The 27340-nt window shown below is 40.4% G+C and overlaps 1 protein-coding gene and 1 long non-coding RNA gene across 4 annotated transcripts in view; one reads left to right on the forward strand and one right to left on the reverse strand.

The window, feature by feature from the left end:
* ngfra (nerve growth factor receptor a (TNFR superfamily, member 16)) overlaps window positions 1–26233 on the forward strand; it is a 30927-nt gene extending 4694 nt beyond the window's left edge. The window contains exons 3-6 of the mRNA XM_088437174.1: window positions 6154–6516; window positions 13293–13536; window positions 16481–16692; window positions 22163–26233. Of these exons, the coding sequence (XP_088293300.1) occupies window positions 6154–6516; window positions 13293–13536; window positions 16481–16692; window positions 22163–22215 (872 nt within the window). The 3' untranslated portion in view covers window positions 22216–26233. The remainder of the gene's footprint in view (window positions 1–6153; window positions 6517–13292; window positions 13537–16480; window positions 16693–22162) is intronic.
* LOC148410572 (uncharacterized) overlaps window positions 1–27340 on the reverse strand; it is a 153593-nt gene that overhangs the window by 4760 nt on the left and 121493 nt on the right. The window contains exons 5-6 of one of the 3 annotated variants that reach the window (XR_015868184.1): window positions 22310–22383; window positions 22147–22211 (exon numbers count right to left, since the gene is read on the reverse strand). The exons of 1 other annotated variant lie outside the window; for it this stretch is intronic. This is a non-coding gene — a long non-coding RNA (uncharacterized LOC148410572). Of the gene's footprint in view, window positions 1–13425; window positions 13542–22146; window positions 22212–22309; window positions 22384–27340 lie in introns of those variants that run through there. One more of the 3 variants, XR_015868186.1, reaches the window with a different exon arrangement.

Raw genomic sequence — 27340 nt, forward strand, 5'->3', positions numbered from 1 at the left:
ACATGCAAAAATCAATGCTTTCTTTTCTCTGAAGGACCTTTAGCATCATAACAAAATGCCAGTGTTTCTAATTTTAACAAGTTGGATGTTACGAATTTATCTGGAATGCTCAGCCCCAATGTTTTTTTTTTCTCTTTTCACTAAACAGATTTAAAATCTGTCTTGAATTATGTTACAAAATCAGTCTTTTTTTCCCCTCGCCTGTGGCTGACTTGAGAAAAGTTTAGCCAATGTACACATACTCTGGAACAGTAAACATATCAAAAATAAAGCAAGGGAGTGAATTTCCCCGTCAAAACATTCTTCTGTTTTTTAATCCGGCCAACTGAGAATCGAGTGCTGTAACAATTTTCGCACCAATTGAGACACCACAATTAACTATTGAGAGCACTGATTTACCAATACCTTTTGCATGGAGACAATCGCAACACGCACACAGACTCTAGCAAGCTAGCCGCTAACAATAACAAGTAGCTGACATGATTTTGCCCGATCTGACTATTTTTTTTTCTGTAAATCCAATGAGCAAATACTGACTGAGCAGTCTCTAATGTTTTTGCACAGAGCAACACAGGTCACAGGTCAATGCTTGCGCTGCTTTTCAGAGTCATGGTTCCATGAATGCATACTGTACACAATCTTGCTCAATGCATTCATTGCACCGGCGTGAAGTCATATGCAATGTTTAAAATGAAGTATTGAGGATGTTTAAGTTTTGCTATTAAAATATGATTTGAATGAATAAATCGCCTGCGCATTGTTGAGCAATGAATTCTGGGATGCTTTTTCATAGGCAAAGAGGTGACAGCATTCAAGTATCCAATGGGTATATGGCAAAGTGACGATCTCACTCTGGCTCTAAGCCAGGTAATGCAAAAACAAAATTGTAAAATTCCCCCAGAAGGCATTATTTAGTAATCAAACTTTACTTTTTTTACTTGTAGTGATTGTGACAGATGATGTGCTCAAATAGGAATTTTGCTTAACTATTTCTGTAAATGAGATAGAATGACTCCAGAGGTTCAAAGCTGTCTGAAAAATAATTATGTGTACCAGGGGAACACATTAAACCACTGTACAGCATACATGTTTTTGCATGCTCACTAGGCATTGTGGTGTGAGTTTGTTTTAGTTTTGTCATAAGCTTATTATGAGGTATAGCCTTGGATTTTGTATAAGGATGATGAAGGTTTGGAAGCGCCGTTAATATTTGATAAAGCTCCAAAAAATACGTACCAAGCGGATCGTAATTGAGGGACCATCAAACAAGTTTAAGTGCTCACATCTGCATATGAGTTTTGAATTTAAGTTTTGGATGTTTATCAGCGAATTGTGCTTTGTTGTCCAAATAAACGATAATATATGACACTTTACGGGTATGAGTTGCAGACAGTAATTTGTTCACGATTGTCTACTTCCTTTGCGTTTGGCCGTGTTACACTGTGTGACTGCCCTAATGAAATTTAAGGGTGATTTAGTCTCATTAACTGGAGGTGATTTAAACCATATTGAAATTTTGGCCGCTTTCAAGCCAACAGCTGCTTGTCTTTCTGGTTGGTAGCCAACAAAATACGCAGTTGATCTGCGCCGTAAATTCTGTGATTCTTAACTTCTCGCGGGTATCATTAAATAGATGGACCTATCTGTTAGGACTGTAAAACATCGTTGAACTCGAACAAGGCTGCTCTTTGTATGAAAATCACATGTGTATCATATTCCTCAAAGTTAGGCCCATAAATCGTAGTCGATGATGTTGTGTTTGTTCTCCCGCCTTTTCCCTATTGGGAAGAAGCCCCGCCACTCCCTCGCGCTCCTGTCGACTCTCCATTTTTATTTCTCTATTCAGGAAACCCTCTTCACCCTCCTCTTCATCATCCCTGTAGTGATGACTCACCCAACTGTACCGGCGGATAAATTGGTATTAGGAAGCAGCGCACCTGAGGGCCCAATCTGCTCATTCTTCATGCATACTGTTACATGAATGCAGCTTTGCACAAGCCGCCTGCCGCTAATTAATCGCCGTCGTCGAATTATCATGCACAATTACAGTGACCCCCGCTGATTCACATATTTTTCCGTCGAATCTAGCAAGCAACTTTTTGCTGAAAAATACATGCATAATGCGCTAATATGGGACACAAACACCAAGCTAATTTCAGGAGTCATGCTAACTAAATATTAATGTCATACACATTCAACATTACATGCTACACAGCTTCAACTTTAGCTTCTGATATTACCTCCAGTGTAAGCTTTCTATCTTAAAGTTCATTGGTGGAATCAACGCTAACACTAATGTTAACTTCTGAAATGATCTTCTAAACTTTGCATTATCTTCAGACATTGCCTTGAACGTTAGCTTCTAGTAGATTCCAAAGTGAGCTTTGAACATTACATTAACTTTCAAAGCTAGCTTCAGTGTTGGCTTCTGATGTTAGTTTTGAACATAACCTCTATCTAAGAATGACAATGGATTACTAAAGATGTTAACTCTGTCCTCAATATTTAGCAGTTAGTTGCAACTTTAGCGAGATCGGGAGCTTTAAATATTAGCTTTCAATGTTGGTTTCCGATGTTAGCTTCCAATGTTGACTCTGAAGATATATTTGTGTCAACGTTATTACTTTGCTTTCTCCAGCGTCAACCATTTAGTGAGCCTAACCTGACTTCCACTTTAGTCTTCCATCACGCGACTGATTTCTGTCAAACTTTTAGCTAATTCTAGCTACTCCTCAAGAAGCAGCAGAATATTTGGGTGTTATATTTGGGAGTTACAGAAATACTGAAGCAGACATCAGTCGGTGTGTTTTGCAGCAAACTGTTTTGTTCTACGATGAAATTTGTGAAAACATGAGAGTTCACCGAATTAGAAAGCGAAGTACCTGAGGGCCCAATCTGCTCAGTCATTCATCATGAATACTGTTACATGAATGCTATCCGCCTGCCGCTAATTAAATGCCTTCACCGAGCTTATCAGGAATAATTATTCTCAGCCGAGCTGTACTTACGTGCGCGCTCCCCCTGAGAGGTTACTTTCAATTTTCTGCGGCACGTGGCGAGTGAAAATCTTAATGCGCCCGAGGCCCGCGGGAACATCGACGAACGGCGCAACTCACCTGCGCGTGCGGCTGGAGTGCTCGACTGAATCATTGATGACCTGCAAAGTGCAAAATTTCCTGTTTGGAGGACAATCTTTATTTACCGCAGCGCCATTTCATTCCCACTTCCTCTTGGTGTAACCCCCACTAGACACCCTTCCCCCCACATGACCACCGACCCCCCAAATTGAGTGGCAGAGTCAGCACCGTTGAAATATTAATCAACTGTCTCCTGCTTTCTCTTCCGTCTCGAGCCGCGGCACCCGGACCCTCCGCAAAAAGCTGACGGGTCAGCGTGGCGATTAAGCGTCAATCGGACTCGGACTCAAGACTGGAAGCGAAGATTCAAGGAGACACGGGAAATTCCCAATACACTCATCTTCCCACCACTTCCGACCACAATTTAGGTGGAAGCCATCCAGTGTTTCAGGCTTTAGTCCAGACCCTCCCCAAACACACACCTTTTAAAATCCTGATGAGTTGGCGCACCCATTTTCCCATTCCTGCACAGGAAATTCTCTTTACACCCCCGGTGTTTTCATTTGCTCAGTTGTCTAAATTTATAAGCCACGCACCCTTTTCAAGATTGAAAAAGTTGGCAAAACTGACAAGCACAAACATCACATCAAGCCATTTATAGCAATGAATCAAAACCTATAAGCTTTAACTGTATTTTTAAAGAGGAAGTCAACACTAAAAAAATTCTTTATGTTCTATGTGGCCCGACTAGTTGAAAAGCAGCATTCTGAATAAAATTTTATTAGTGGAGTATGAGTTCTATGAAAAATCTACCTGTTTTTATCCATCTAGAGGTGCAGCCATTTTGCTGTAAACCGAAAAAATGACATCATAGTTGCTAAGGTGCTCAAGTAACAACCAATAACAGATCAGCTTGCAAAGGTCACATGACCAAACTAAAAAATAAAAACAAAACAGCTGCGTCGTGATCGGTCGTTACCCAAGCCCCGAGCAACTGTGATGTCATTTTGGTTGAGCGGTGGCAAAGTGGACGCCCCTAGAAATGGATTAAAACTGCTGAATTCATATTTCACAAATGCAATACAAGTCAAAGTCCAGTCAAGGTTGCAGTCGAGGCTGCATAGAACATATTATCATAAAGAACAAGTTTGGGTTGATTTTCCCTTCAAAGATTCCTAGCATAGCCCCAATAAATTAATAAGGCTCACTCCCAGAAAGAAACAAAAACATGCTCCTTATACCAATTTTAACAGATTGTCATGAAATTTGCTTGTAATATTGATCTTACATCAAAGGGAAAGCATTGAAAGAAGAAACTAGGGAGCTGAAAATTCACCCAACATGTCAAATTTCAACATGGCACGACCACTTAGTTACAATATAGCTGTACAATATGAATTAAAATGACCCAAATATGGTCAAAACACTGCAAGGGAAATGAACAACTTTGGAGTATTTTTTGCACACTGGAGGCTTAAAAGCTTAGATGACAAATTGAGACTCATCAATGTTGCATTATTGATGATACGAATGGCCCTCCAACATGATTTAAAGGAGGCGTCGCGGAAAAGAACGGGCACAACCCCCTCCCGTTCTGATCCGAATACGCAGCATTCCAGCGCTTGCTTCATTTATCAACATGAAAACGTGTGGTCTTTTGGAAACAACATTTTTTATAACTGAGCTTAGCGGACCACCTTGTCTCCGATTATTCCCGGTCAAACATTCTTGACGACCACGCCCCCCACCTGAGCCTGTAAAATTTTTGTTCTTTAAAGGTCGGCGCTGTTCACAAGGTGTTTGCGGTGCCAGCCTTGGCCCGATTTGCAACACGTGCTTAACCAGCCGGGTGCGGTTGAGTGTTCACAGCTCCTAAACTGCTGTTAATCAACATGACACCCCCATGTGCAGTCTGACACATTCACACATCATGTTGTTACTTCTGTTACACTCCCGCCAGCTCAAACCGCCCGTGATTTACGCCACTACAGGAAGATGAGCAGCTTTTAAGGAGCATTAACATGCAAAACATAAACAGGTGGCTAGGATTAGTTATACGCCAGCACGCCCACACCTCAATCGAGTTCTTGCTAGATGGGAGCTGGGACCCTCAGAGAATTTGGAATTAAAAATCTTTCAAAAAGATACCCACATTCCCTTTAACACCTGGACAGAGTCGGCGCACCCCCGCGCCCTCTTCAAAAAAGTAAAATATGTTAATTAGTTGCATTCTTTGTAAGAATGCTTACCACAGAAGCAGCTCAGGTTTAGCCTTCCACATAAATGCAAAGCACCCAGCTGCTAGCAATAGCAACAAACATGCTAAAATCGCTGCCAAGCTATAACTGACAACACCTCGTGTTTCAGCAAGTCTGCGACGGAAAGGATGCGCAATGTTTTAGTATCACTTTTTTTCTGATTATTTCTGATTATTTTATGTTATTATTGGTCAATCAATCTGCCACAATAATGCAATGCATCTAAATTTAGGGGATTAGTTAGAGCAATGAATTACAGATCTTGAAATAATTTATGTTTTTTTAATGTCTTAACAGCACATTCTTCACATTCTATAAAAAAAAAACTAAAAAGTTTCTGCTCGACGATTCAACTCAACAGTTACAATAACAAAAAACTATAGCTAGGATTATTTTTCCTGATCACAAAAAATGAGTTTAGAATTTGCCAAGCACAATATTTAAATTGACGAACTAAAGAATAAAGACCTAAAAGGCAAATGCCGATTAAGTGAGAAATAATGTCCCTGTGGTATAAAAATGCTTTTACTGTATTACCTATTATGTACTGTAGAGTTGATTGGAATATAAATGGAATATTAAAATCTTCCTACTTAAAGGCAACACACAACACTGAGGTTCATTTTAACTCATTCACTGCCATTGACGGCTATAGACGTCAAAGATCAATTTCAACTGAGCTGGGAGCAACTAGGATAAAATCAAGGTGACTTTTCACAAAATCTTTGAAATTAGTTGATACAATTCTTTTCCCTGAACATGTCCTCCATAGCGACCGTACGAAATGACGCTCCCGTGTCCTACTCTCCGATCTTTAGGCGAAACCTTCTCGGAGAACTACAGCCACACGGAGGAGTGCCTGCCCTGCACCCAGTGCACGGGCCTGATGCGCATGGAGACCCCATGCACCGACTCCAACGACGCCATCTGCGTTTGCCGCTACAACTTCTACTTAGACGAGTTGTCGGGACGCTGCGAGCCGTGCACGGTGTGCCCGGCCGGCGAAGGCGTTTTCGCCCACTGCGAACACGACCACGACACGGTATGCGAGGAGTGCGTGGACTTTACCTTCTCGGACCGCGACAGCTCGCTGGACCCCTGCCTGCCCTGCACCATCTGTGACGACGAGACAGAGATCCAGCTGGCGCACTGCACACCTGTCAGCGACTCCGTTTGCCACAGTAAGTAGCTTGGTGTCACGCCGTTCGAGGCCGCGCTCCGTCATTCCAACCAGAGATTCGATCATTCGAACCTTTGAACGGTGAGTTTTCGGATGACTTTAAATGCTCATCGTCATTCCTCAGTTTTCTTCACTTGTATGTCCTTATATGGGCAACAGCTGATGTTAGCTTATAAAGTGTAGCTAGCAGCGATGCTAATACAAGGGAAACATCCCGTTTTTAAAATTTCAGCAGTCTCGTATAAATTCCACTAACATGGTGTAGTGCAGTAAAAGACAAAGGATTTTTTTCAAGACTTAATTTGATATTATTTTTCACATAACAAACATTTCATTTTGAAATTTGCAATCAACAGACAATAACACCACATGTGATCAGGTAACAACCAATCAGGGTTCAATTTGCAAATGTCACATGACCAAACAAAGACAGTAGGCGAGCACATGCGATACCATTTTGAGTGTTTTATTTAAACTTTTTACTCCTGAAAATGGCCACAAAAAAAAGTATCCCTTTGAAATGTCAGTGTTCATGGCATGAAATATGGAATATGGTCTCTGGGCTCTAGTTTGTGCCAAAGTTATTTAAAATAAAATGCAATTTCACTTTATAAAACCTAAATTAGTAATCCTAATAACAAATATTCCACACACAAAAAAATAAAATGAACATACATAAAATAATAAAACACATACTAAACCTAATAAACTAAAATCAGCAGTATTTTGGAACAACTGGGGAGCCCTTTAGGGACAATTTTCTAAAACGTTCTTAGACCAAACACTCGAAAGCACTTAGAGCGTATCGCCGCCCAGTTATGTTTCAATTCAGCCATTGTGACTGACCCACTAAAAAGACATTGGTCTAATTTACGAGCTGCCGTTTTGAACACAAAGCACTTTCTAACGAGTTCCTGGGTGTAAAAAGACAACAAAGAAATTCAAACTTGCTTCCAAAACCAAGCTGCCAAAGTTTCCTAATCGATCGCTTTAATCAGCCTTACTTTGCTATTTCATCATTAGAGTGTCTCGGAACTTGAGCGTGTCCACTTTGACCACGTTTGATTTGATGCCCCGTGGGCCCGTCTTTGTAATTTACAACTTCCACTGCGCTCTTCTTCTGAGTGGGAGAGCAACACATTCATGTTCCCTCGTCTTTGACCTCTTTCACGCTAAAGACTTTCACTTCCTGCCATTTGAAGATCTGACTTGACAGCAACCGACCTCAACAAAAACATCTTATTAAAAATGCATGAGGAGACGGTTGGATTTTTTTCTGGTAGTAGTTTTTACAATTTTTAAAGCGCATTTGTCTTACATTTACTGAAATACAGCCTCTTTCTACAATCTTAGAAGACAATCACAAGTATACAATGTCAAATTTAATTTTATACTTCTGCGTAATTTGTGTCCCAAATCAATTATTCAACCAAATGTACCATTTAAAGAAAGAAAAATTGCTCAATCATTCTAATATGGTAGCCAAAACTATGACATAACACACTAAACCCAGTCCACAGTGCCAAGCGTGCATGCAACGCCGTACATTGGTTTATGTGCTCCAGTGGCACTTGACTGAAATAAGCAGTCATGTGCCCTAGGGAGCATAATTGTGTTTTAGTCTTCAACCTCATTCTTGAAAAGTGCATATACAGTGACGGTTACATTTGAGCATCTGTCATATAAACTACAAGTAAAAAGCAAGGTTTTGTTGAGATAATGCTTTTTGGGGGTGTTCACTTTGCAATAAGCTCATTGGCTCCTATAACACCACCTTGCCCACAGATAGGCAACCCAGAATACTTTGCTCAACTATGTGCAAGCAATTTATTCGTTCAAATCATATCCAAAGTGTTGCCCAGTGTAAAATCATTAGATACAACTTCTTTCTTAATAGTAGCTACTGAATACGAATGCTCTAGGACTCAGCTAGTATTTCCATGGTGCGGGTATGTAAATGTTCAACCGAATTCACATTTTAAAAGAACACAAATACACCCCAAAATAAGCCATGGCAAAAGCTGCGAATCAATCACGCCGTGTGGCCATGAGGAAGCGGAAGCAATATGAACATCCCACTACTCTATGATGTTGATGATGATGGGTCGATCAGTCATTGGATTCATGTGACCGTGGCTCAGGTTTCGCCGAGTGACCTCCATCAACACAGTCACACACACAAACACACACAAACAAACACACACTTTTTATTATGACACCTAAAATCAATAGGCACCACACTTTCTCCACCTAAGCATGATTTAACTTTGGAATGTTCTATTAAACTCATCACATGTGTGAGCACAACATCTGCTGCAACATCATCCTATGGAATAGGGGCAAAAGTATTGGGACAGGTGGATGGGAGTGGCAACAAATTTAAATATAAATGAATACTTTCTTGGTTTGAGAGCTGTTCACACACCAACGTTTAAAAGGTTTAAAAGATCAATTACAAATCTAGAGGAGAAACCATGAATTGACCACTAATCAATAGTCAATTGAATTGTTAATTAGTTTTGATAAGCGATTAATCATTTGGAGACCTAGAATAATCCAAATTCTAAGAATCTAAATTTAATAAATTTAAAAATATACAATTGATGTTGTTGGTGCTCCTGGCTTGGCTTTCAATGACATCCTTTCACGTCAACGGCATTCAAAGTGTTTCTGCTTGAAGCAAAAATATGAATTTTTGTACATGTTGTGACAGAAACCTATAGGAGGATTTCTGATAAACAGGGACTTCGAGAGAGCCTTTGCAATCCAAATGTTACACCACTAAAAATGATGTGGAAAATCATATGAAATTACACATCAAATGAAAGCCAGTGTTGCAGGCTTTGTGGGGCTGTCGTTATTTTGGAAAAACATCATTCTGTGATGACACAATGACCAGAAAACATGGAATTTGTGTCATTTATAAGTATAGTTAAGACCTTGGCATTGATACGGTCTCACAGCGAGCAGGTGCTGTGCCTCTCCCAATCTCTCCTTCAACTTTAGCCTTCATATCACTTTCCCCACTCTTGGCCGGTGCCCATTGAGCATCCTCAGCTAATCGGGAACCTGGACAGCAGCTCCTCTGTTCATCAACACTCCCCTCCTCTGTTAATCATCCTTCCTCCTCTGGAAAGGAAGACGGGACGCGTCGGACGAAGCGTCGCCTCCACAGAGGGGCGAGTGTTCTCCGAGGGGCGGAGGGGGTCTGATAAAGATGCCATTGTGCGACCTGACGCGGAGCTCAACACGGCTCCACGCCCCGCTCATAAATGTGTTTCGCTGGGCTGACAGCAAAAGACAACTAAAGACGAGCTTACGTTGTAGCCCCGTAGAGGTACGAGGACACGTTTTAACCATCAAGGAACGCTAACGTAATGTTGGAAATTTAACAAACTCCAGCGGAATTTACTGGGCCACCACCCAGCTAGAGCTGCGATACGGGCCCTTTGGTCCCAGTAAAACTGGTAACTGAGTATGGTCAGCTGTGCTAGCATTGAGTTGGATTCATTTCCAGGCAGGGTAGGACCCCACAGAGGTATCACTTTGTCACAAGCTTTTTGGAATTTCTGTTGAGGTCTGTTGTTTGGTAGCAGTACTGTTACAACAGATTTTTGTCTGAGTTGTGTTGGCTCGCACTTTTCTCTGGGTGAGGAATAGTTAAGGCAGAGTTAATCACAACTAAATAAGGACTCTGAAACTGTAGGTCTCGAGATCAATCATGGTCTCAACACCAATCTTAGGAGCACTTGTAAAGGGTCTTGTTCTCGTCCTGGAATTGAAGGTGTTTTTACATGGTTTTTCTTGGTCTTGGACCGAGTTACTTGGGATTTTAGCTCTGCTTCCTCAGAGGAAGACATTTTAGTGGAACTGAGGAGGTCTTCAATGATATTTTCCCAACTGGAGGTCAGTAGTGCCCCATCTCCACTGTAAACAGTGTCAATGATGGACTGCTTGGATTCAATCTTGGTAAACTGCACACACACTAACGTAACTTTGCTAATGCTAGTTACCAAACCTCTTGAAACTCAAACAATCTTTAAAATCAAATTAAGTCCCTCCTGTATAGTTTTCAATCTTGCATTTTCAATCAGTGATAACATTATATAAAGGCAGACATTTCCATATTTGGCATTATTTTTAAAAAAGTCAATGAATAACAAACTTGGCTGATACCTCATGGTACTTCTGTGCTTCAGACTTGCAGAAATACATTACCAGTGTTCGCTGTTAACACACCTTCACTGTATTCCATTTGCCAGCTTGTGTTACTGCGCTAATAGCATTAGCCGGCCGCGCATTAGCGAGATGATGCACGGACTCAGCGCAGGAAACCTGACGATGCACGTCAGAAAGGTCATGAAACTTATGCCAACTGCCCTTTTTTCTTTTTTTAAATATATTTTGGGGGCCAATCAATAGCTTTATATAGCCACGTTCATGATGCCTCACTGTCTGCGAAGGATATTTTCTACCCGTTCTGTAAAACGATCCGGCAGGCAGGAATGCCCTGTCATCAACCACCCGTGAGGGTGTCTTCATTTTCTTGAAATACATCACTGGGCTTCTTCTCGTCGGCGCCCCCAGTGGGAAGCCAGAGGAAGCGTCCTTGTGTGAGCAATGCGGCAAATCAATTACAAAGTGGAAACAGAAGAAGACACACATGACATGTTTGGGACCACATCACAGGATGCTTAAGGGGGCGCACATTGCAGAGCATTGTTTGTGTGCTCAGCCAATGACACACAAGGAAGTCGCACACAAACTTACAGCACCCTGGAGGAGGTGAAGCTCTTTAACAGAGTAAATAGGGATAGAATTGTTGTTGGGATATCAATCTTTTAGTAAGTCACACTCACTTAGCTGTTTACATTACCCGCTAACTATCAGTCAGTGTCGTAAGTACAAATAATGAGTAAAACTGGTTTTAAAGTAATCCTAAATTACAAAATAAAAACAACACTTAAAATGAACTAATTTAACATGTAATAATAAGCTAATAGCAGTTTTTACGTATGTGATACAAGCGAAGAAACGTGGAGGCTTTTTTTGTGTTTTTGTAGATAGTTAGAAAGTGGCGTATGCACCATTGTGGGAGTGAATCAAGTTGACTTAATTCCTGGCCAATTAAAGCGGATTCTTTCATTCACTTCTGAGACTTGGTTTAATCCCGTCTAAAGTCCAGTTTAATTTATGCTATCAGTGCCACTAATTTTCAGCTAACGCTAACTTGTGTTTTAATCCAATCCTACTAAGTATGAATGACCAAACAAAAAAAAAAACTGGAAAAATGTACATGTTGGTGTACGAGGTTACCAAAGGAAATTGGAATCTGCAATACATGTTCAGGAAGAAACCCTCCGGTACTGTCACTTATTTTTTTTTAAGGCTTGGATACCAAATGATCCAGGTTGATTTATCGAAACTGAATTGGAAGTCGCAAAACCCCTGGGATGAATGTAGGAAATTGGGATGTAAATTTGTCGAGTGTCTTCTGTAATCCATCCAAACCGCCAAAAATTTAGCATTGTTAAAGTGTGGTCGGAGCGTTGCCGTGTTTGGCTTTGAAGAACTCTTGGGAGGTTTCGCAGGGTTAATCCCTTCTGCTCCGACTCGGATCTAATGAGGAGCAGTCCCCTACTAACCCGCCTCCGCTCCAATCGCTTCGCACTTGGAGGGTTCTGGCACACCAGAGCCCTGAGGGGAAAAGAATCAGAAGCAGGCCTGACAGCTTCACCGCACTGGACTTTAATGGCGGACGCCCGGAGCGCTCATTGTGCTCTGGGAACATGGAAACTACGACCGATCATTAGTTGAGAGAGAGAGAGAAAAAAAAATGGATGACAGGAACCAGACATTCTCTCTGCCAAACACCCTTGCCCTCCTCAAGCCGCACGCCCAACGGATCCATACGGTCGTGATCCAGGCGGGAGGCGGGGCTGAACGGGATCGCTTTGTACAACATCACAAGCGGCACTCAAAAACAGCTGCGACAAAAATGTGCTGCAAAAGGAAAAAAAAAAAAGATCTCATTGCAAGAGCATTTTGATTGCGGCCATTATTTAACACAAAGACACTTGTTGCCTGGCAGTTTGCTGCCATGCTCTTTCCTCGGGGCACAAGGCGAGGATGTATCATGGAGATTAAAGAATGCTACTAACGGTGGCTTTGATGTAAAACAAATGGATTTCACATGAAATTAAAAGTTGTTTTTATGTAATTATGCTGACAGAATTTCCCTGCCATAAAACTAACATTTTCTTTCATCGTGCGTCTGTAGGAAAATGTGAACCTTTTCATGACTAACAGGTTGAATAACAAACTTAGTGTTTATACACTGAAATTAAATTAAAAATAAAATGCTTGCTAAATGATATCCTTAGGTAATACTAATTGTAATGTACTTTTGTAACATAAAAGTGAATAACAAAATACGTTCTTGACTCTTTCAATGCCAGGGATGTATTTTTACATTTTTCAAGACATTTAATCCCAGATACTTTAGTATCGATTTAATACTTAAGCATCTGAGATTTAACATCCAGACTCTTAACTCATTCAGAGCCAAGGACAAGAATTCTCATCTTTTAAAATATTAATAACAATAATAAATAAAATAATGATTACCTAATGCACCCAAAAAATGTTTTGGAGCTGATTTAGTTTAACAGTTCATACGTTTGTGCTTGATCTCTGTTTTTTGGCGCCGCCTCTGGCCGTTGTTGATATTACATACATAGTGAGAAGGATGATGTGGTTTGCTGTGTCCGCTTTCAGATCCCCTGCTGCCCACCTATTTCCCGTCCGTCTCCACCGAAACGGACCCTACGTCGCCCGCCTTCACCAACTACTTCCTCCCCGATGGATCCGAGGGTCCGGGTCCAGGCGACGAGACCACCACGCCCAGCGCCGGCTCGCCGCGCTTTCTGGGTCACGGCTTCAATGAGAATCTCATCCCCATCTACTGCTCCATCCTGGCAGCCGTGGTGGTCGGCCTGGTGGCGTACATCGCCTTTAAGAGGTCAGCTGCACGCCGAAACAAAAGCCGGAGAAAAGCGGAGATGAAAGCAAGGCTGAGGATGGCTGACCCTCAAACACTCAGAGCCTTTTCAAACACACAAAATGTGTTCAGGTGAAAAGGATTTTACAAAAGTAGTTGGAAACCAAGATTAGGCTTTTGAAATAGCATTTCAAACCTGGGTTATGGTAAAGCTTTTAATCGAAGATTGGGTTTTCAAATTAAGGTTTAAAGCTAGGATTGGGTTGACAAATAAGGCAAGGAAGATTAAATGGAGTAAAGTTGAAAATGTATCTAACTGTTTTCTAATTTTGGTCAGGTGACATCAGCAAGCTGAACCATGATTGGTCATTAATTGAGACCTGAGATAACAACCAATCGCGGCACAGGTTTCTGAGTATGGCCATGTGATGATCGTAGACGGACACATGTTCAGAACCTAGAAACAGATGACCTTCATAAAATGATTCGTCACTCATGTTCTCCCCTGAGGCGGAGAAAAACTGGTGGATCATGCTGCTTAATTAATATTCCACACACCATAATATTGATCAGGAATATCGTTTTTGGACTAGAGGCCGCATAAAACATAATTTTTTAAATTTAAGAATTGTAAGTAGGGTTTTGAGCCAAAATTAGTGATTTAAAAAAATAGTTATTATTTAAATTTGGGTTTGAAGCCATTCCTAGGGTTTTGGTTTATATTTAAGCTTTCAAGCCTTGGTTGGTGTTGGAAATGAGTTGGGTTTCAAATGTGACTTACAAGTCAGGAATAGAGTTTGCAGAATGATGTTTAAAGTCAGCTGGGGTTTGAAGCAGGGGTTAAAGTTTGAAATTAGGGTCTTGAGAGTTTTGAAGGATTTTTGGATCTGAGGTTTTTAGTCAGGAGTTAGGATTTAAAACAGGCTTTCAAATTGCTTTTTCCAATTTGGGTTACGGTTTCAAATCAGGGTTTGAAACCAATGTTGGAGTTTCATAGTGAGGTCTCAAGCCAATGTTAGGGTTTTCAGAAAATACTATGCTTTCAAATTCGGCTTTCAAGTCAAAATTTAGGGTTTGAAGCCAGAGTTGGGCTCAAAATTACGGTTTCAAGCCATGGCTAGCAAAGACACAGAAAACTGAAGAATAATAATAAAAGCATGCCATAATAGAGAACATGGTCCTTTTCGGGTGACTAATGCGTCCTTGGGCTGGAGGCTCTGACCTACTAACACTAACAACCTTTTCAGAACAAAAACAACAAAAACACTCCCCGCCAAATACATTATGGAGGTCACACACGTGTGTGGGCAAACACACACACACACCCACAGGCTCTTTACACACATTGATTATTTGAAAAGTGCCAACCAGGGGAAACTCAAGTGCCACTTTTATGAGGCTTGGGGTGAGAGGAGGGAGAACACACACACACACACACTGCATATATTCCTCAAGAATGACGATGCAAAGATTTACTAGCAACGAAATCAAATGTTTGCGTGTGTTAATTTTACAACAGAGGACTTGTAAAGAGAAGCAGATGTGAAGAAATTCACCAGCATACAGCAATTGTTTAAATTATCACATGAATCCATAGCCACACACACATTTGTTTTTTTTTTCAGTACAAACAAGCCAAAGAAAAACAAATGGCCTCAGGCATACTCGCTATAACATGATCATCAAACGTAAACAACATAATTGTTGCTGTAATAACAATCAGCTAGAGAACGTCCCGTTTTATGGCAGAATAAGAAAACATGGTGAGGGAAAATTGTCACGGTTGTCTTGGCGAAAATCACTAGAGGAAGCAGATTACGTAAACAGGTCGTTAGAAGTTTGTAGTTTTGTAGACTTTAAGCAATCGAACTTTGGTTCATGAAAGCCCCCGTTCATGAACAAGTTGGTTCGGGAAGAAAATATTGCTGCCGGGCTGGCAATGTCGAAACTCACTCACTAGGTGAAACACATTCATTCCATTTTCATTCATTTTAAATGAAAAATCGCTTTGGTTTGCAAACATTTCAATTTATGAACAGGAATAGAATACATGAAGATGTGGGAACAGTTTGGCCACTGAATTTACTTTTAATTGGGGATTAGAAGCAAAGGTTAGTGTTTCAAACAATAATTAGTGTTGAAAAATAGGGTTTCAAGCCTGGGTTTAGTGTTTGAACACGTGTTAAGGTGTCCAAGTGTTCAAGAGAGCAGTAACACTTTTAATTTTGTTAAATACCTGCTGGATTTAGTTTTTCATCACACTGTTTGTTGTGAATTAAGGCTTGAAGATAAGGAGATAAGGTTAGGGGTTTAATCTATGGTTAGAGGATTTAGAAACAGTTTTCCGGCCAAGAATGATGATCCAAAGAATCGGTTTTGAAGTCTTGTTTCAACTTATAGTTTTGAAACATGGTTAAGGATTTAAATTGCGGCAACATTTTCAAAGTAGGGTTGGGGTCTTCAAGTCTGTTTAAAGTTTCAAACTAGGGTTTCAAGCAAGGGTTTGAATTTTGTTTTTAAAATTATAATTTCAAATTAGCATTAGCAATTCAGAGTAATGCTTTCAAAGCAGGGATTCAAGACTGAGGTGATAGTTTTAGTCTAAGGTATAGGTGTCAAAGTCCATTCCTTGAGCGCCGGTATCCTGCCTGTTTTCCCTGCTTCTCAAACACGCCTGATTCAAATGATTAGGATTGTTTTCAAGCTCCCGCAGAGCTTGCTGATTAACTAATCATTCCAATCCGGTGTTTTGAAGAGAGAAACCCGGGAAAGGGGCAGGAAACGAGCCCTTGAGGACCAGAGTTTGACACCTGTGGTCTAAAGGTTTTAAAGTAGGATCGTCGTTTCCAATTAGGATTTGAAACTAAGTGTCGGGTTTGAAGTTATGGGTATAAGCAAAGATTCAGGCATTACACTACGGTACGTTCAAGACAAGCTAGATTTACAACGCCTCTGCTGTCCACAGGTGGAACAGCTGCAAGCAGAACAAACAGGCGGCTAACAATCGTGCTGCTGCGGCGGCGGCGGCAGAGGCGGCTGCGACAAACAACCAGACGGTGACGCCGGAAGGAGAGAAGTTGCACAGTGACAGCGGAATCTCTGTGGATAGCCAGAGTCTCCAGGAACAGCAACAGGCCAATGTACAGCCACCGCGGTCACGCACGCAGGAACACATTGGTGAGTCAATGTCTGTCCAGCGATCCATTCCAAGATTGCATATACCAATAAATCGATTAAAAATCCACCGTCGCATACCATGCCCCGACCCAATCAAACCCTCCATCTATCATCCTTAATATGCATCTATCCATCCATCCATGTATATCCACTTACACTAGCTAAAATACTTCCTAAAGTCCTAAATCTATCCAGCCACCTAAGAATCAGTCCTACTATTCAGGTTTCCCAAAACCGATCCGTCATCCATTTTGCCAATCAGCCAACATAGATTCTAAATCTCTCCAAGCAACCAAAAGAATTGATTCCTTCAGGCCAGTGAAAGCTATCAATCTTTCAGACCCAAATTCAACATCTCTCATCCCTTGCACCAACTCTCATCCACTCATCTAATTCTTACCCATCCTAGCATCCAAGATCCATCAACAAATCCAACCAATATCTGACATCTTTACAAACACCAAGTCATCCAACATTCATCCATTTTCAAACACCTAGCCCACCCCGGATGTCGAAACATAAATTATGAAATACCTTGACGTTTGTCGCTATACACTGCTGTGAATGATCAGTTTCGAAGCAGGGACTTAGCCCAGAGTACTCGATATATTAATTGCTCTGGTTTGTTGTGGTAATATTGACAGAATCAAACCTCAGCACTGACTTGTGTATTTTGTGTGCACCGGGTCAAATGTAGGACAGAGATGTGTCAGCTTGAGCGCGTTCAGAGTCTTGTTTAAATGTTAAATCCATTCAATATGTATGCGGAGGCTCTCCGCCAAGAGAGGTGCTTCTATTTAATGGAGATGAGGCGCGCCAACCCACATTATGCCGCACGCCGCACCGGCCCTCTTTATACCGCACCCCCATCGACCCTTCCGTGGTGACTCATGCGGGGAAAAACCCTTTCTGCATGCGTAAAAGTCCGGCCAAACATGTTTGCATCGGAAATGTTTACGTTAAAGAGGAAAAGGAGGTTCGCACTCAGAGCTGGGCCTAATAGTTTCGATTAGGGCTTCAAGAAAGACTGGGGTTTCAGGCAGAGTTTCAATTGGTTTTCGGACAACAGGTAAAATCTCGGATTTTGGTTTCACTGTAGGATTTCGAGAGGGTTGGGAGGGGGTTTAAATTACAGTTTTACACTAGAAAAACCTAGCTAAGGATGAAAATGAGGATTTTAAGATAGGGTTAAGGTTTAAAATTAGTTACAACTCACAGATGGACCTTTGGGACACATTTTGGGTATTAAATGTAGATTTCACAAAAGAGTTAGCATTTCAAGGCAAATTTGTTTTTTTCAAAATATAATTGAAGATATGGGTAAGGTTTTAAATCAGGATTTCAACCCAGTGTTTGTGTGAGGTTCAGATTTCCTATCAGAGTAGGATTCCAATTCATGGTTCTGGGTTAGAATCTAGGATTAAATTACATTCAAACAGGATGAAGTTAAAGTTTCAATTTCAAACAATAAGTAGGGATTCAAGCTTCTTGGTTCTCGTTTCCAGTCGTGGATAGGGTTTTAAGTAAGAGGTTCAACAGAGAATTCATGTTCAAACATCGGACTTAGAGAATAATTGTTTTTACAATTGAGTGTTTGCATAAGATTTACTCCGAAGTCCTTTCCTATGAATTTAGATTTGTGACCACGTCCATTCATCACAGAATAGTCCAGCCCAGCATCCTCGCTCACTTGTTTTTAACGAGTTCCGCTGGTGTTCGAGCCAATTAGCATGCGCTAAACGCTAAACGGACTGTGGCGGTGCGCGAGCCGCAGCGGCCTGTCACAATTCTCGGACGCTAACGAGGCAAGAGGCACCACAAGATTAGCCGTTGAGATAATGCTGAGACCACATTCATTATAGACATGCAACTCAGAGGTGGCTGGGAGGTTATTAGTTACCCAAGTGACTTCTGCGTCTTGAAAAATTCAAAATAATTTGTCAGTCCTAAGTTAATGTACCAAGAGAAATTCTAACAAATGGACAGTAAAAAATTGCCCTATTGCAGTGCTTCTCAAATAGTGGGGCGGTGCTGATGCAAGGGGGGGGGGGGTCGCGGATGATCCCAGGGAAAAGGATTTGTTTTTGCCATGTGAAGTGTAATTGTGATAAAATAAGGCATTTTTTTTCATGCACTTGGGTTTTTTTCTGCTTAGACAAACCCTTAACCTGTATAAATACTGTAACAAATAGTTAACAGTTGCAAAGTTATTTTATATATAGCCAATGTTAAAAATGATAGTTTTAGGCATACCTAAACAATTTTTATAGATAGTCAGCGTGAACTGTTTTCTCTTTCCTGGGGAGGCTTTACAAAATATAATTGAAAAGCACCGCCCTGTAGCAGGCGTACACAATATAAATGAATAGCTCTTTTAACGTGTCCATCAAAATCATCAAATTATTTTTGTTAATTGGTTTCACATCTCTTTTGTTGCTAGCACTGTTGGAATTGTATCCAATTTTGTGTTCTGCTAGGGTCCAGTCACATGCAGAAAGGATGACTCACTCACTATGACGTTTCCTTTATATGCATGTTGCTTTTTTTTTTTGTCTTCTCTCCACTGGCTGACAATCAAAAGCCCACATTTGATATTTTATCGCTAACATTTTCAAAGCAAAAAGATCATGGCGCAATGATTAAATAAATAAAATCGAAAATATACATCCTGGCGGGAATGAAGTGTAATAATACTACAATGAGAGAGGTTGCCAGAGAGAACAAACACATGATGTAGTACTTTAATTATGCGCCGCAGTCATAATAGGCAAGTGTATTATTTCCTCTTAGCATGAAAGCATCACTTTTATTGTCAGCCGGTAAGCACTGTGGAGAAGGTGGGTGTGGGGGCAAACAGTGCGTAACAAAGCTTCTTTTTGATTGAGCCACTCCGAGGTGGATTGCATTGATCGTCAGGATGGTGCAGCCGGCAGCCTGACTGTTGTTATTGCTCCGGCTTGAGCACAAAGCGCCAAGTTCCTTTCTTGCGCGATGGCTTTGCTTCTTCATCCTTATTATTATTCCCAGGTCAAACTAGATTTTGTGGGCGGCAGAAAAAAAATGTACAATCCGGCCCCTTAAGACAGCGTTACCTAGCAACCTGAAATTTGGTGAGGAAGTATATCATGAGTAGAGCCACAAAACCTCTCTAAACTTTCTAAAAAACAATACTTGGCATTCCAAGTGAAATACAGTAAGTCATGTAGTAAGTCAAAATAGGCCTGGAGTGAGTAATGTGAACAGTCTGGTGAATTCCCGCCGGGATAGGGACTCGATGAAAGTTGAATTTTAAAAGTCACATGACTGCCCGGCCCCCGATCAGTAGTCACTCTTTGGAAAGGATTTCATTTGCAATTTAAGGTCACTTGTTTTGACCTCCAGGGGACGATGCCATACGCTAGTGAACGCCAGCTACGAGGATGTTTTTTAATTTCACGAAAACTACTAAATTTATATCGGTCATACAAGCATACAGTAATATAACAAAGAAGGGCGTATTCTGTCTAGCTTCCAACTTTGCAAACTCTGCTCGATTAGCATGGCATAAGAGGTAAATAGTGATGTCAAAACAATGGCTTTGATGAAGTATTACCGGGCGTTGGTAAAATAAAACGGGAAAATTCTGAGACGGTGTTTGTTGCCAACAGCCAATTCGCTCCTCAAATTGAGTCAGCACTGATGCTCTAATGACTTGCAACAACACTGTAACTATAATACACCCCGTCTCAAAAATTACACGAAGAAGAACAAAACAGTCAAGAGTGTTACCCATGTTTTGCATTTTTGCGCATTGTCCCTTTGCCCAATTTTACTCTTTATGTTCAAAAACACATCGTTCTCACCTTGTAAGAACATTCACTTGTGCTTTTGAATTCAATGTACGATTATGTGGGAAGCTGACATTTTAGAGTGAATATCAACATTCTTTCAAAATTAAACTCATCCTCGAGTTGTTGTTCCATTGCTGCCAAATAAGAACCACACATGCTAAACAGATGGATGGCGCTAAATTGAGAAAGTCATGTTTTCCTCATTGCGTGTGGGGGAGCATGTCGGCGAATTTCAATGAATAACCATAAAGCAAAAAACACCGCTCATGGCTGAGCGCAAACCCTAGTTGCAAATTTCACAAAAATCCCAGATTCACACATATATTACAAAATAATGTATAAACAAACCAATCCCGCCGCTTTCAAATCATCTTTTTTCGTGTCATCCTTCAAGGACCAGAAGCAGAACTCCCGTATAGTTGAATGAATGACAACATATACGTGGAAAACCGACAAAAGCAGCCCCCACACATAAATGTCCATGCAACTCCTCTTTGACAAAATCGTGCATTGATAAAGAACGCCTCTGCATTCCTCGGCTGTTTCCATGGCATTAGCAATGGTGGTTAAGCAGGTTAAGAGGTTGGTGGGAAAAAAACAGCGTTGGATTCCCATTCTTGTCCGGCTAATGATGCCACTTGAATATGTTTGAATGGAGCCAGTGAAAACGCAGCGCCCCCTAGGGGAAATAGCACAGATTTTACATAACAGGAGAACCCAGGGTTGCGCATATGGCACATGTAAAAAGTGATTGTAGTATTGTAGTATGAAATGTCACATGAGCAAAGCAGGGAGGGACTATTATCATCAATCGGGGTGATTATCGGTGCTGATATTGGGCATTTTGTTGAATATCAGCATCAGTATTTTATTTTATTTTTTTTATAATGTGAAGGCCCATAACAGGTCACATTACAACTATAATATGGAATCTTGATTAAAGAACATCCATCTTAGGGGATGGCTATTTTTTGACTTGCTGTCGCCTAAAAATGGCCGACGTTGCTCAGGGCTTGGCTAGTGACCAATCACAACTTAGCTTGAGAATCTCCCATAAGCTACCTCAAACAACTGGCGTCTACTCGGTTGTTATCTAAGCCCTGTGGTGACATTTTCAGTCAGCAAAGAGTGGCAAAATGGCCGTCCCCTGAGATAGCTTTAAATGAATATATGTTGCAGATTAATCCATATTTGGGTTGACTTTCTCTGTGATAATAACATCACTGTGTTTCATTTTACTGAAAATGATCGGCTCGAAAAAATTGGTATCGGCCCCCTTGACTATTAATTATTTGTATCTATGCAGAAAAAAAAAATCACATATTGGTCTATCTCAAGAATATTATTAGTAAAACAATCATATTTTTCGACAAAACATTTAGAAAATAACTATATTTTAACTATAACTATATGTTACCAAAGGCTAGCAAAAGAGCAGTGTGTTAGCGTATTAGGATGGAAAATAAAACATTTATGGGAAATGTTCAGCTTTTCTTATATTTTTTTAAGTCGTGCAAAAACTAATGTAAATAAACTCACATACAAATTTGTAACTGTAGGGTCAATAACTCTTCGCAGGTCTAAAAAAGATGCTAACGATCCCTTTCTAGAGTCTAAGTTGTCCTTTCTTTTCCCTGCAGTGGTGAGGGTTGACGGCAGTCCCGAGCCCGTCACGCCTCCTCCCCAAGTCTGAGAAAGAAGAGGGCCACTTAAAAGGTGCTCCTTCATTCATGAAAGCAGCAGGGGGGGGCCACATGGACTTGGAATTGGCGGCCCCCAAGGCTTACCGTAGACGAACCTCTTCTTGACTCTTCATCCCTGCATGCGGAGTCTTATAGAACCACGTGCCTGGACTCTTAGACTTATGTAGATAAAGATAAAGTGCATCTTAGAGAATAGTCCCTCACTAACTCCATTTTTTTTCCTGTCAAATCCACAAGGAGTTAGCCTCGAAACCCACCGGTGCCTGGACGGTCCGACTCATCTTTCTTTGTTTGGATTCTCAGACTCGCGTCAGACCCGCTTTTTATTTACGCAAACATCCCGTCGTCGCGATGGAACCATTTCTGCTAAATTCCCTCCGCTCGGAACTCCTGCAGGAGTCCAGTTTCATTTTTTGTTAAGGCTGAGTCAGCTGGGTCAGTTTTTGCTGATCTGACATTTTGTGAGTGATGCATTCGGTTGAGCTATAAGCAAAGACCCTGAACGCAGCATCTTGCTTGAAATTGAGTGGGCTGTTGGAAGGTGAGCATGATGTGTTCAAGGACTAGCTTTGACCTTTGCTCATTACACTTTAAAAGTAGTAGACTTTAAAAGAGTCCAAAAAAAAGAGTGCAAAATTTGTAAATAATACCTAATATCAATTTTGAAGTTTTCAAAATGTTTCCTTATTTTTCAGACTGCAAGAAAATTAACAATCCAGTGTGCAAACATAGGAGACAAACCGTCTTTGTCTTAACCCAATTTTTTCACCTTTCTTTTCTTCAATTGCAAAACCAAGATATCCCCACACACGCGATTTGAAAGTAATAAAAACACACATTTGAATATGCCTAATTTGTTCAGAAGTGATCAGTAGAAACAGTAACTGTGGTGAAGTCAGCGTCAAAGTGTGCAGAGGCGTTTATGTCCATCATACCAGCCGATATGGAGAACTCGAGCATTACTAGCTGGTGTGTAAATTAAAAGAAAATAGATGTTTTTCTGTGCGGGGCCGAGAAATCTTGTGACGTTCTAAACTTGCAAGATCTCAACGTACAAGATCTTGCATCATCCCCACAAGATGTGCAGCTACCTTTACCTTGGATGAAAACCACTCATAATCCTTTTAAAGTTTCTTCTCCATAATTACATGAAAAATACTAAATATACAGTAATCCGTATATAGAAACCTAGTCCTCTTTGCTAATAGCTAAAATTTGAATTCACTGCTATCAAACCAAACCTACAGCTGATCAAGCTGCAATTTGCCTTCACACGGACGATATTCTACAAAAAAAAAGATAAAAAAGATCTGTCTTACACGTGAAAGCACTGACAAGCCTATTCACTATAATTCAAAGCTGAGTCATGATTTGTGGCTGCCATCTATGTTAGCTTGACAGAGACGAGGTCCTTAATGTGTGACTGTGTCCATTAGCAAGACGTGGTAACGGCAGGTAGCATTTACCATTACGTTGCGGCATCCTTCACCCACTTGTCGTGTGTGTTTGTGTGCGGTGTGTGTGTTCCTGTATGGAGATTTCTACCAACATAGTGAGGATATTTTGGAGAAGTGAGGACATTTAGGTCAGTCCTCACTTGTTCAAATCTCTTCTTGAGGGTTAAGACGTGCTTAGGCAATCATTTCTGATAGATAAGGTTAGCATTGGGGCTGGGAAATGCATTATGTCAATGGATGTCCTCACAAGTATAGCTGTACAAACGTATGTGAATGTGTGTGAGACATTCTCAATGTCTTATCCACGCCAGCAGCTGCTGACATTTACTGTATGGACGCGCTGATATGAAAGCACTTCACTTCAGACACAACCTTTTATCACTTAAATGCCGACCCCCTTCAGTGACGGATATAAATACCTTTTAAAGATCAAACACCAAAATGGCACGATAAAAGATAATGCATTACAAATACATTTTTTGGTACTTTGATACCTGTTATGGTCTTAGTAACGTATGTTACGATGCATTTTAAAACGGTGGTGAGCAGGCATCAAGCATTGGACGGGAGTCAAAAAGTAGGTTTATCCTGGTTAATATTTTTTAATTTTTTAATTCATTAAATCTGGTGAGGCATGTTTATCATGGGTGGAGCCCTCAAAGCCTGCCATTTTCATTATAATTTGTTCATAATTGTGTTTTATACCAAAAGATAACAAGAAAGACTTTAAAATCATTAGAGATATCCTTTAACGTATTAAAACACACACCTTTCAAGTGTTCCCTACCGTCTATTCTCACTTGTCCTGCTCCTACAGTTTTCCAAGTCAAGCGTGCTTGCTTCAAACTGCTCATTTGCCAAAAATAAACATTGTGTGTTCCAACCATTCAATTTAATCTAACGGTCAACTAAAGAGCAGAAGAAAGAAAATTAGCTTTAATGCTACTACTACTCTGAAGTCCTACAATTCTAAATTCAGACTCGTCTGTATGTTTTAAAACCCATGAAGAGAAATCCCGTAAAAGCCTGCGACACAACGGAAATACTGTAATATCCAGTACAATAAAACAAACCTAACCAGCAATGCTGGTGAGGTTGAGCTATGAAAAGTGAGCTAACACACAAGAGTCATTTAATGGCTCACGTGGCCACCAACATCGCCATACAATTAACCTTCTGCTCTTTTAGTTCTTCCATGGACTAGTGATTCATGCATGGCTGTGGTCAAGTTGGAGGCGAATAAGCAGCAGCCACGTGCACGCACACACACACACACACACACACACACACGCACACACACACACACGAGGCGAGGATATGAATCACACTCCTGTCGAGAGGCAGCGTGGGCGTGATTCATCCGCATCTTTGTGCCATTCAAGCAGAAGCTGTTACAGTGTCGAGTGCAGAGCCCAGCTTAAAAAAAAATTTAAAAAACAATGCCGCCTAAAGCTTCAGAATAAACCTGAATATGTCTACAGCTGCTCGGAGTAAAAACTTGAGTTGGTTTTGTTTATTCTTGTTTTATTCAGATTTAGTACAAATCTCATAAAATGGTATTCATATACCCTTTAGTGAGTACATTTAAAAATGTCCGCTGTTTTTCTTGATGATTAAAGCTTAAAGACTCAACTGGCCCAAATGGTTAAAAGCATTTTATCCAGATTGATGACCAAATTTTACGCAAATGCAACCAAAAAATCCATGTGCTATGAAAACAAATACATTTATTAATAAAAAAAGGCATTTAAAAAAAAGTCACGGAAAAAAAATGTCCATTTTCAGTTACAAAATATCACCAACAAGAATTAAAAAAAAAAAATTCTTAACAAGGAACATTCCAAACAACCTAATTTTTAAGAAGAAATCCCCAAACAGTAAAAAAAAAAAAAAAACTTTATGCTGAAGTATAGCCAAATTTGACATCCGCAAAGCTCCTTGAAAACCAGTGTTGACATCAACAAAAAATGTGCTACCAAAACAAACAGAAAAATCTTCACAGATAAGCATAAAACATAACTTCAAATAAAAAACAAATATCCACATCAAAACTCTCAGCCACAAAATTCAACCAACTGCAGCAATGATTACAAACCCCGTCGTCATTCATTGTTAACAAGTGACAATTTTAAGTGCATTAAATGTTTCATCGTTTTGCCACTGACTCATGTCTGTCACGGAATTTTTGTTCAATTATTTTTGAAGCACTTATTAGACTATCGCACTCAAAGAGTCGCACCGCAGTGCCTGCGAGCTTTGTCTTTTTTTTTTGTAGCTTTTTTTTGGATCTGAATGTACATTTTGTTTACATGGCTGGGAGTAAATACACGTCATGTGACTCTTCACTGTGATTGTCTCCCATAGTACAGTAATGTAATTATTATAATGACCACAAGGGATATTTGTCACTGTACTGACACACTAATAATGTACAATGCTTTGTGTAAATGTGAATTTCTTAGAGTTGAAACGAAATACAAAAACAAATGTACAAAGTGTGCTCATGAAATGATCTAGAATAAAAAAAAAAAAAGAAGAGGTACTTGCATAATCAGTCTGGTGTGTTTTTTGTCGAAGTAGAAAAGACAAGCCAACAGAGGATGAAAACGCTATTCTAGCATTTTTCCCCTAGTCTCGACTTTTTGGGAAAATTCCCATAACCTCCGAGAAAGCCCGACCGGCCAAACCACCGTTCAAATGACAAACACGTGTATAGGCCCAAAATATTAGGAACAGCTCTCACTGCAAAGAAATGGTTTTCATCGAGCAATGCAGAGTTACTTCATGTTGTACCATTTGAGACGTTACCACAAATTGCGCCTCTTAAGTTGCGTAAAACGTCACAATTCCAAAGTTTTGACTACAGCAAGATAATTCAATTAATCTGACTGAACCCACTTTGATGAGATAGCCGACAATGACAGTTTTGATCCATTACTGACTCGACTTAGCATACCCGAGTAATCACAGTGGTATCACATGGTTTGGGTAAATTAGGAGATAACGGATTCGTAGTGGATAAGAAAAAATGTCAACCAAGTCGGGTAAAGCAACTTTAAAATTGGCTAAAACTATATGCCCAAAACCTCTAACAGAACCATATTTGCGCCACTGTTTTCTCCACGGACCTTTCTTGCAATGTACGCAAAATGCAGATGTTCACATATGGCTGTGTCCCCCATGTCATGGTGCACCACCTAGTGGCCGAATGGCGGATGCAATTTGTGTGCTTATAAACAGTTTCTGATGCAGTAGTTAGGGGGCAGTCAAGCACAAAATGTGCCCAGTCTGCTGATTACGAAGAAGAACAGGAAGTTATTGACATCATAATAGCTAACAGCCAACTCCACCCTCAAGTTTACTCATGGAATATTCTTGAAGCATCATTTGTACATATCTATACTGTACATGAGGAAGCTATGTGTAATGTTAATATAACATTATGTAGGTAGGAACATAATGGTAGTTAGTGTTTCTCAACCTTAAATGGTGATTACTCGTGTGCTAATGCGAACCACAATTGTGAGTCGGTTAGCAAAGGAAAATTTGGGGAATAGATAATAAAAATTAAGCAGTTATATCTACTCATTCCAACATTTTCAACCTTAGTTTATTATTTAAAAAAAAATGGCGGGTGTGTGGAGGGGAGATTGATTGT

This window comes from Hippichthys cyanospilos, chromosome 16 (assembly GCF_059441005.1).
Source record: "Hippichthys cyanospilos isolate Australia breed blue-spotted pipefish chromosome 16, RoL_Hcya_1.0, whole genome shotgun sequence".
In the NCBI taxonomy this organism is placed as follows: Eukaryota; Metazoa; Chordata; class Actinopteri; order Syngnathiformes; family Syngnathidae; genus Hippichthys; species Hippichthys cyanospilos.